This window comes from Mastigoproctus giganteus, chromosome 8 (genome assembly GCF_048544385.1).
Source record: "Mastigoproctus giganteus isolate SK-2022 chromosome 8, ASM4854438v1, whole genome shotgun sequence".
Lineage (NCBI taxonomy): Eukaryota > Metazoa > Arthropoda > Arachnida > Uropygi > Thelyphonidae > Mastigoproctus > Mastigoproctus giganteus.
This window is the reverse complement of record NC_143582.1, coordinates 128534306-128546316: the sequence shown is the minus strand read 5'-3', so window position 1 is coordinate 128546316 and position 12011 is coordinate 128534306. Positions and strand designations below refer to the sequence as shown.

The 12011-nt window shown below is 37.0% G+C and overlaps 1 protein-coding gene across 1 annotated transcript in view; it reads right to left on the bottom strand.

The window, feature by feature from the left end:
• The window catches only part of LOC150081816 (transmembrane protein 120 homolog), a 375137-nt gene extending 364919 nt beyond the window's left edge, over positions 1–10218 (bottom strand). The window contains exon 1 of the mRNA XM_090380327.1: positions 10088–10218. Within this exon, the coding sequence (XP_090236453.1) occupies positions 10088–10159 (72 nt within the window). The 5' untranslated portion in view covers positions 10160–10218. The remainder of the gene's footprint in view (positions 1–10087) is intronic.
• Between the last annotated feature and the right edge of the window lie 1793 nt (positions 10219–12011).

Here is a 12011-nt window from a genome sequence, read left to right as displayed (position 1 = left end):
AGTTAAGAAACACAAAATCTAAGGAAGTACATCCAGTTGACATGGATGAACAAGGCAATGTTGAGCAGGTTTGATATGACACTAGGAAAGTGAAATTGAGAGTAGGAGTGTGTTATAGGCCTAATGACTCTGATGAGTATAATGAACTGTACAGAGAAATAGACTAAGCCAGTAAATCAGATTGTCTTATAATGGGGAATTTTAACGTTCCAAATATTGACTGGAACTTCTGGGTTAGTCATCGCACACTAGCAAGGATTTTTTTCAATTTATTAGATGATCATTTTCTACAGCAGCATGTTCGAGAGGCAACCAGAGGGAGTAATACTCTTAATCTAATTATCAGTAGTGATTCTTCGTGCATTATTAATTTGCAGATAAAGGAACCACTAGGTGGCAGTAAACACAATGTGCTTATGTGGGATTTACTCAAAGATGTAACTACCGTCAAAGGTAAAGGGAAGGGATTTTGGTTTCGTAAAGGAGACTACGATGGTTTGAGACAGTTTTTAAAGTCTATACAGTGGGACCAACTGATGGTGTTACCAACAACAAATTCTAAATGGGAATCAGACAAGGAAGTAATCTTCAAAACTACTAGGCTTTTGCCCCAACTAAGAAATACTGTTAAAATTTTAAGCCTAAATGGATGTCAGATTAACTAATGAGACTCATGGCAGAGAAGAAAAATGCATTGGATGCATATAAATCATCAGGTGACACAGAAGCCTATAGTAGATATAAGCTGGTTTGTAATCAAGTCACAAAGGAGGTTAGGCAGGCAAAAACATATGCCTTTGCCTGCCTAACTGTATGAGAAATCGTTGCCAAAGGATGCAAAGAAAAACAGCAGAGAGTTCTTTACTTATGTAAACTCTAGAAGGGGATGAATCAGATTGGTCCACTTAATATCGATAGTTTGACGGTTGAGGATCATGCTCAGGTAGCTGACAAACTGAATGAGTATTTGCATCTACATTCACACGAGGAGTTATTCAAGGAGAGGAATGCCAGAGGTGTATTAACCTCTTGCAGTGAGCTATATGATTTTGTAATAACTCAGAGCAAAGTGGAGGAGAAATTGTTGAAGATAAACATAAGAAAGGCACCTGAGGTGGATGGAATCTATCCAGTTATATTAAAGGAGACAGCAAAGGAAGTAAGCAAACCCTTAGCCATAATTATGAGAGCTTCCTTGGACTCAGGGGAAGTACTCATGGACTGCAGATGTGCAAACGTGACTCCAAATCACAAAGGGGGGGGGGATCAAAGGGTGACACAAGTGATTACAGACCTGTTCATTTAACTTCTGTTCAGGAGAAATTAATGGAGGCACCGGTTAAAGAAGCACTACAGGGTCATCTAGACAAGACTGCAGCTATAGTTCAGACACAGCACGGGTTTGTTAACGGGACATCTTGTCTGACCAATTTGACTGGATACTACAATGAGGTCACAAAGGAACTCTATGCAAAAAAATAATTTTTATATCATATACTTGGATTTCAAGAAAGCTTTTGATACTATTGCACGTGGAAAACTACTGTACAAGTCGGAGCATTGTTTGTTTGTTATTTGGTTTTTAGGAGCATTAGAACTAAGGCCATATTGCTCCGGGGATATGCGGTGGTCATTCCCTGACCTTCTCGCATCCTCCATATTTGGTGATCATGGGCTCGAACCCCAGTCTAATCAAGAAGCGTGTGCTACACACTGCTGCTAATGCCCAACTGGCTACGGAGGCACCTACAAGTCAGAGCAGTATGGCATTAAAAGCAAGTTGCTGCTATGGATAAAGGGATAGTTCAGTGGGAGAAGACAGAGAGTGGTAATCAATGGACACTGCTCTTTTTGGACTAATGTGGTGTCCCCCAGGGGTCCGTGTTGGGCCTATTGTTGTTTTCTGAATTTATCAATGATATTGATGTAGGTATATCAGGCTTAATGTCCCAGTTTGCAGATGACACAAAGGTTGGATGGGTTGTTAATGACACTATGCTACTGCAACAGTATCTAAAAAAGTTGAGCAGATGGGCAGAGAGGTAGCAGCTGAAGTTTAACATTGACAAATGCAAAGTGCTGCATATGGGTAGCAGTAACCCCAGAGTAACATATGAACTGTGTGTTACTACACTCAGGGTGATAAAGAATGAAAAAGATCTAGGTGTAATTGTGCAGTCAGATATGACATTTTCTGAGCAGTGCAGACAGCACTGCTCAGAACTGGTGAGTATGGGCTTGGCACACCCAGGGTCCTGAGCTGGATATCATCATTCTTCTCTTTCTTGGTGATTCCCTTCTACTCTCTCTCTCTCTCTCAGAATAACTCAGGATTTTTTTTTTTTTTTTTTTTTTGCTGGTGCAGCATAAGCCTCAGGCTTCCTTGCACTATGTAGCTAATAATAATAATGATAATAATAATAATGATAATAATAATAATGATCAACCCCAGAGGCTCCCATCTGGTGAGTGTGGGCTTGGTAAACCCAGGGTCCTGAGCTGGATATCATCATTCTTCTCTTTCTTGGTAATTCCTTTCTGCTTCTCTCTCTCTCTCTCTCTCTCTCTCGGGAATTTTTTTTTTTTTTTTTTGGCTGGTGCAGCATAAGCCTCAGGCTTCCTTGTACCATACGGCTTATAATAATAATAATAATATACAAGAATTTTTCTAGCAGAGATAAGGAGGTGATTATTCCCTTGTATAAGGCAATTAATTGTCAGGCCTTGAGTACTGTATACAGGTCTGGAGGCCTCATTTTAGGAAGGATACAGAGCTGCTCGATCGAGTACAGAGAAGGGCATTGTTGAAGGGAACAAATGGGATTGTTTAAGGGAACAAAGGGTTTCTCTTACAAAGAAAGATTTAAGTTCTGCAAACTGCAATGTCTGGAGACTAGGCACCTCTGAGGTGATCTGACTGAGTTGTATAAGGCCTTGAATGGTTTGAGCAAGCTCAATGCTGATGGGATTCTTCCTCTTGCCCAGATTTGTAGCCTGAAGGGACATAAATTCAAACTGAGGAAATACAGTTGCTGAATAGATGTGCAGAAATTTGCCTTTAGCCAGCAGGTGGTTGATTGCTGGAACAAACTTCCATGTGTCATAGAAGCTAACTTAAATAAATTCAAGGTATAACCAGACAAACATTTGTAGTTAAATGATGGGTGAAATGGGAATTTTTTTTATTTTTGTTTTGGCTGATGCTATATAAGTTTGCTTTCTTGCATATGCATCTGCTAATGCTAATGTACACTGCTTCACCCACACGTTAACTTCCTTTTTCAATTTTTCATAATTTCATATGATGGGCAATCCACTCCATATACAGCTTTCATTTTCTCGTGGATTTGTTTTGCTTCTTTGCCTTGCAAATGAAGAAAATTGATAATGGATCAGATCTCAACCTATTCTAGCATACTATCTCTCATGATATTCATGGCTCTTCAATAACTACTAGATCTAGAAAAACTAATAAATATAGACTAACTTAGTAGTGTGTATATATATATAAATAAATACATATTTATTGAATATTACAGCAAGCCCTTTATTGGCTAGGGGAAGATAATTTAGTACACAAGAAAAAAAATAATAAATAAATAATATACAGGTGGTTCCCAACTTTACGAGTTAATTTGTTCCTAGCATGCACTTGTAAAGCGTGAATTTATTTCCCATACACGTAATATTAAAAACAGGGGTTATGTTCTCAACAATGAAATTTGACCATAGTAATGTTAAATAAAGGTCAACAAAACAATATTTTATGCTTCAACAATGATTTATTTATCATATGGGGAAAATCAAGTTTGCTATTGAGTCATCTTAGAACCAATACTCTAGGGCAGGGGTGGCAAACTTTTTAAGGGTGCCTGCCTAAACTGGCTAAATCTTTGAAAAAACTACCCTCGCATGCTGCTTGAAATTTTGCAAAGTACAGCAGAATGTCAATTATCCGAACCACCGTTGATTTAGTAGAGGCATATGATGCAAGAAAGCAAGCTTATGCAGCTTCAGCCAAAATAAAAAATAAAGAAAAAAACCACTCCCATTTCATCCCTCCGTTTGTTTCAAATACCTGTCCAGCTCAGCCTTAAATTTATTTAGGGTATCAACTTCCACAACAAAGGATGGAAGTCTGTTCCACCAACCAACTACCCGCTGGCTAAAGGCAAACTTCCGCACATCTATCCTACATCTGTCTTTCCTCAATTTGAATTTATGCCCTCTTAGATGATTATTCTGAGCAAGAGGAAGAATCCCATCAGCATTGAGCATGCTCAAACCAAGGCTTTATACACCTCAATCAGATCACCTCGCAGGTGCCTAGTCTCCAGATACTGTAATTTGCAAAATTTAAGCCTTTCTTCGTAAGAGCAACCCTTTGTTCCATTTACTTATATACAATTCCCCATGGGTTCTCATTGCCCACTGTTCTAACCAACATTCTCCAGGCAGTTAATTTTTTATTTAGATATTATACGCACGTATGCACTCCGTATCCTCTTATACTCTACTTTAAGTACATTAACTTCCTTCTCCCCACTGTTACACCGACTCCTTTGGTACCTTTTCGGTGCTTTATGAACCTGCTTCAGAAGTTGGCTTAACTCACCAGACCACCATTTAACTGAAACCTTATTACAGTTCTTTTACTTCACAGACGTGCTGGAAGCCTCAAAGAGAAAGCACACTGAAGTAAGTCCACTGCACTCTCTCCATATGACTGAATGCCCAATGCCCAAATTTCCAAGTCGGACATGAATATGTTCATCAAACCTATTCCACTTTGCATTTTTGATAGCAAATTGTCGTAACTGTTCCCTAAGAGAGAGAGAGAGAGAAGGGAATTACCAAGAAAGAGAAGAATGATGATATCCAGCTCAGGATTCTGGATGTGCCAAGCCCATACTCACCAGATATGAGCCTCTGGGGATAATATCTTTCCACTTGTAAAATTAAAGTATTTTTGCTCCCAAAAAGTCATTGTGAATAAAATTCACAGCAACTGGAAACCTGAAACTGTTTGGCATAACTGCTCATGGTTTAAATAACATAATTGTTGATAATTTTGTCCCCTTCCCTTTAATTGTTGGTACTGAAAGCCTGACAGCTTTCTTTTAACTGGTTCCGACATCTAATCAGGGCTGTACTTATAAAAAGGTGCATGAGGCCTCAGGCACTCACATAGCCTCCATAATCTTTTAAAGCGATCTTTGTACTGTAACGTTTGTGTTTAAACAGATCAGTAAAAGTAATTGGGTTTTTTTCTGATTATTATTATTATTAGCCATATGGTGCAAGGAAGCCTTAAGCTTATGCTGCATCAGCCAAAAATAAAAAAAATTCTCCAACCAGGGGAACGTCATCCAAAAGGAAAAAAAAAGACATCTGCCTAGGGGCCCCCGATCAGAGGGGGAGCCCCCAAAATCACTGTTTGAAAAACTCATTGCTGTTTTTTACTAATATTTTTAAGTGATTAATTTGAAAATTACGTTTTCTTCAAAAATGGTTTTACCGATTTTGAAGAAATTTTAAAATTAGTTCTTCCTTAAATAGTTCAGTAAATTGAAAGAGCAAAGACTGCCCTGTATGGAACAAGCGCCCCTGACAGCCTCATGCTTAAGGGTGTTCTCACATAGAACACAGGTGACTGCTTATCTGGAACTAGCAGCAAAATGCAGCTAAGGCTTCTTACAGGCTATGATAATAATTGAAAGTGGAAGAGAAAAATATTTTTGCAAATGAATTTGAAAATCTTCAAAATAACGATTCAAATTTATAACATGCTGTAAATCTTTTAAAATCATTGTCATCATATACAGTGGTGGACAAAAAACTGCATCACCTTAAAACAAGTAACATTTATAGGGAAACATATAAGATATTGTTTGATTACAGTCATTTTGTTGGTTGCAAAGCAAAGGTATTGCATCAGATAATGCTTCTATTGCATCAGACAGTAATTGTATAGTATTACATCAGAAGTAATTGCAAGGTATTGCATCAGACATTTCTATAAATATGGCGTGGGAACGGTATACATGCTCATTGGTATCCTGTTTTGCGAAGGTGTAAGCATGGCTCCATATGTTCAGTTGACCCAAGAAAAAAAAGTGTAGCTGTTGCTCTGTCATAGGAAGGGCTTTCTACATGTGCTATCGCTGATAAAATTGGCTGCCACCAGTCAACAGTATTCCGCGTGCTGAAATTAAAGCATGAAACTGGTGATGTGAAGTGAAGACCTGGTTCAGGCCGTAAGAGAGTGACTACGCATTCCCAAGATCCATATTTGAAACTTCGTAATCGCCAAGCTAGTGCTCCTGATCTAAAACTGGACTTTGAGATGGCCTCTGGTGTTGAAACAAATGCACAAACTATCCAAATACAGCTTTCAGAATGTGGTCTGCATGCCTATCGACCCAAGAAGAAGCCTCTGTTGACCCAACAAATGAGGAAGAAGAGACTTGCTTGGGCTAAAACGCATGTTTCATGGACAAAAGAGCAATGGGACACTGTCATCTTTTCTAACAAATCGAAATTAAACCTGCAAGAAAAAAAAAAAAATTATGATATGATATGAGGGTCCCCCATAAATGATTACGTCTACCCATATATTTATTTTGTCTGTAAATTGCATGTGTTCTCTGGGTCAATTTGCCTGTTTACTGGATGAAAAAACCCGTTTCTGGGGGGAAAACCTCGCTATCTACACCTGAGATTCGACCAACTCAGCCATGGAGTGAAAAAAAAAGCCCACTAAAGTTACTTGCATCAACAATGGGATTCAAACCAGGGGCTTTTCCACCCGGTGACGACACCACTGTGTTACCCACGCAGACAAAATTGAACCAGAATGGCTCAGGTGGGAAGCGATATGTCAGAAGATGAAAATCGGAGCATACCATTCTGACTGCATAACACCGACCGTAAAGTTGCCTGACAGTCATATGGTCTGGGGATGCATAACAAGCAAAGGGGTGGGGCAGATTAAAGTAGTTTATTAACAGAACGGTGAATGCCAAAACCTACACTGCTATCTTGGAGGATTGCCTGAAACCCGTTATTAGGGATCACCACACAGATGTCCAAAACTGCATTTTTCAACAGGCCTCAGCACCTTGCCACACAGCAAAATCGGTAAGTTATTATTATTATTATTATTATTATTATTGTGCAAGCAAGCCTGAGGCTTATGCTGCAACAGCCAAAACAAAATTTCTGAGTAACCCTGAGAGATAGAGAGAGAAGTAAATTTTAAATTTTCTGTTTATACTCCGGCACGACAACCAAGTCAGTAGAGTTTACAATAAATCATCAATACAAATATTTATCGTATTTAGTAGTCACGGGCTTGAACCCCGGTCCACTCAAGGAATGCGTGCTATGCACTCTCGCTCCTGACCACTGGGCTACGTCAGGCCTTAGAAGGAAATCACCAAGCAAGAGAAGAATGATATCCAGCTCAGGACGCTGGGTGTGCCAAGTACATACTCACTAGATGTGAGCCCTTAGATTTAATGATGAGTTTGTCTTCTTGTCTCACAAGGCTTAAAACATACGGCAATGTTTTCCCTTGTTTTTCTCTCTTAAGGTGCAGTCATACCTCAGAAATTCTGGCATTACAGTGTTGGAATGGCCCGGCAACAGTGCAGATTTGAACCCTATTGAAAATTGCTGGTACATAATGTCATCTAAAATTGCTCAGAAGCCAACAAGTAAGATTCAGCTGCAGGAGCGCATTGTAAGGGTGTGGTACTGCAATATTGGGCGACCATATATCCAGAGGTTGATTAACTGTGCCAGATCTTTGAAAAGCTGTAATTGCAGCTCGAGGAGGAACAACAAAATATTGAGGACTTATTTTGTTGATTTACAGTACATAATACTATTACGTTAACTTGTTATTTCAGTTTGTACACATAAATGCAATAAAATGTATGTTTGGTTGTCATGATTGTCATTTGCATGATTTCTCATATTTCCATTAATTACACATTTTACCCTTTGGGAAGATATTTATGGCAATTAGGTATATCAGGTGGAGTTTTTTTACTAGATTTCATTCACAGAGATATATATCCCATCTAACATGCATTTTGAACATTTCTGCAACCCACAGTGCAGCGCAAAACACATTACAGTATTTGCAAAATTCACAAGTGATGCAGTTTTTTTGTCCGCCACTGTAATTCAATAAATACTTATTCAGATGACATTGACGCTAATGTTTTTAAAGAATTAACGCACTTTATATATTTTGCAAAAAATGAAAATTTATATTCACCTTCTTTAATGTACAAAGAAATTCAAGAACTAATATCAATTTTTCCTAATGTGAACATAATTTTTAAACAATATTTTTGTCAATTCCTGTTTCGAACGGGTCAGCAGAATGATCGTTCTCTGTGCTTAAAAGAGTTAAGAATTATATTAGAAATTCACTTGGACAAGAAAAATTAAAGTAATTTGACAATAATTTGTATTAAGAATGATATCACAAACAGGATTGATTATAATGAACTGATATACAATTTCTCAGCCCAAAAAAGTGCATATAAAGTAGAATAAAAATACTTATTAGTGGTGTATGTATTATTCTGAATTATTCTTCTGGGTTAGATATTTTTCTTTTATGTCATATGATTTTTTTTTTTTTTTTTTGTTGTCACAATAAAATGAAATTGAAAATGTTCTTTTAGTTTTTTTTTTATATGAGGCCCCCAAATTCCTGTCCCTGACTTACCCTGAGAGAGAGTCAGAAGTAGAAAGGAATCACCAAGAAAGAGAAGAATGATGATATCCAGCTCAGGACCCTGGGTTTGCCAAGCCCTGACTCACCAGATGTGAGCCCCTGAGGTTATATTTTTACATGCAAGTTTTTTCACTAATAATACCCAGGGTCCTGAACTGGATATCATCATTCTTCTCTTTCTTGGTGATTCCCTTCAACTTCTGACTCTGACTCCTCTCTCTCTCTCTCAGGGTAACTCAAATTTTTTTGGACTGGTGCAGTATAAGCCTCAAGCTTCTTTTCACCATATGGCTAATGATAATAATAATAATAGATCTCTAATAAAATTATCTAATAAGTAATAAACAAATTACAATCATTATCTATTACCTTATTAACTATTACTTAAACAAAGAAAACGGCTTTTATAATTTAAAAATTATACATGTTATATCATTTTTAAATTGTAAAAATTATACATATGCTTATGTTGTAATAAACTTGGGATAACCGTCGCAAGAAGAAACAAGAACAATCTAATATCAATAAACGTATTACATTAAATTAAAATAAGACACAGCTACCTAACAACTTATTCTCCCTTTATTGACGCTTAAAACTCATTTCTCTTATTTTTTGCAATTTGCCAATAACAACTGTCGATGTCGACATTGCACCAATAAATCAACCCCCCCCCACCTCAATAAATACCCTTACATCATTCTCAAACATCCAAAAATTAAAAACTTATGGGTCTCAACTCCTTTTATTGACATAAACAATGTACCAATACGGTGACTGTCGGCAAATCTTTGCTGAAAATTACAATTCGTAGTATAAATTATCGACCTCCGCATAACTCAGCATACAAAAAAAATAAATATATCATCTGTAACCACTACGCATCGCCTCTCAAAACCTAGCGCACGTATGTCATGCACACGTTGCATGCTACTTGGAGAAGCCCAGCAGTTACTTAACATCGTCGATGACTGCGACCATTTCGTGTAATAGTCTGAGTGCTCCAAGACATTACCGTTAATTCCCCATGGGTAATGTGAAAAGCGAATAAAATGTTTCGAAATGTTTTTTTTTTTTTCTTCTTCAGTAAGTGGTTTCAGGTTTTAAATAAATCAACAGTAATTAAGAGAAAAATACAGAAGTAATTTAAATTTGCTAGTTGATGTTTCCTCTGAAAATATCGAATGATAATGAAAGTTGGAAATTATATTTACTTCTTTTAAAAAGAAAAAAAAACTTTTTCTAGCATAAAAAATGGAGCATTTGTGCACGGTTCCTGAAAGAAAAATCTCATTTTAGTTAAATATCCGTAACAGTAGGATAAACACTTACTTCTAAATCGTTAAATTCGCTACTCAGTAATTTCCAGTCACTAATAAGGGATGCAATACTATATTTTGTCATATTCTTTCTTGTGCCTTTAATAAGCAGTTTATTTAATTTACAGTCGATTACCTAGACTTCGAAATCAAAAAATAACGCCTTCCCTCCTCTGCTCTTATCACTTTCTTATCAAATTACAAATATCAGATTTATTTGAAATAACACGAACTTCCAAATAGAAATTTCGCTTGTAAACCTAAATTTTAAATTTATAATTTAATGGTAAAAGTTAAGCGTTTGAAAAATAAAAGAAAACTGTTTCTGTTTTAAAGTATAGACACTTACCATACTTTTAGATAAATAAAATGAAAAAAAGAGAAGGAAAAAGTTATTTTTTAAGTTAAAGGGCTCCTGTGAAACTCGAAACAATGACTTTTTTTTACATATCTTTAGGAAATATGATTAGCATTTTATTAATGAGTACAAAGGACGCAGACAAAAATAATGTTTTATTATTTATTTTTATTATCATTTTTTTTTAATTCATAATATGTCAACAGCAAAGTCTGATTAACTTATAAAGGCGTGGAAAATTTGGCCATTGTCTAGGTAATTATCTCAAGGCCAGTTTTCACACATCCCTTGAAATATCAAAAGTAATTAATTTTCACACAAGGTATCGGCCAGGTGGGGTATACATGTATGAAAATTAATTACTTTCGTCTAGCTCCCGCTGTATGGCCGAGCAACCTCTCTCGCCCTGCCGAACGCAGTACGCGTCGCTATAAAGTTGTATTGTAATGTTGGTGTGTTTTTATTTGAATAATTGTGCTCCTTATTGTATAAGTAAAATTTATATTATTCTTCATTTTATTTATTGAGTTGGAGCTGGAACACGACACAAACCATTGGCATAGTGGCATAATTATGCCAATGCAGCTGCATTTGAGCCGAGCTTGAAAGGGAGCCCGCGAAGTTTGGAAGACAGATTCAATTCTCAAGACAATTCACGATTATAATTCATAAAGGAGCAAGTTTTTTAAATTAAATGTAACACATTCTTATCAACCAAGCGACTGGCCACCACCCGAGTATTGTTTAGACTGATTCCAAGCTTATAGAAATATTAGTAAATTAAAGATAGTCGTGAAATATTCAGCAACACCAGTGTCAAATAGACACCACAGTCTGAATTTTTATTTTGGTGTTGGTGAATTTACATTTTTTGTGTGTGCATACTCTAATTATTGTCAGAGGATAATATGTTTTATTTTACAATACACAAATTTGCTGCATAACAGTGTAACTCATTCTTGTCGTTTCTAACGCCTACCGCGCTCGATTTGGCTCTTTTTTTTTTTTTCTTTTTTATCTAAAACTAAAAACTGCAAGGACTAGGAATGAGTTACTACTATGGTAACAAAAAACACATTTCAATCGCGGTTCGTTTGATCCTCACATATGGCGTTCTGAACCTGACCAGTGTATTGGGAGAGACTCTTCCTGTAATTAGCATTTATCCCGCTGTGTTCAGAGACGGTCTGCGTGCGTAGAACAGTGGTATCGTCACCGTCCTCCCCACACCGGGTGGAAAAGGCCCGTGTTCGAACCATCGATGACGCGAGGAACTTTAGTGGGCTTTTTTCACTCCGTGGCTGAGTTAGTCGGTCTCGGGCGTAGATAGCAAGTTTTTTCCCCTCAGAAACTGAGGTTTTTTCGTCCAGCAAAGCAGGCAAATCGACCAGAGAACACACGCAATTTACAGACACTAATACGGGTTAATGTAATCATTTACGGCTAACCCTTATATAGTAATTTGTGTTCAGAGAGAGAATAAGCAAAGACCAGGCAGAGTAAAGCATCTACTTCGGTCACTACAAAGCATTAAGTTTCGTTAAATTTATGGTTTTGAGGTTTTCATTTGCCCTTTTCA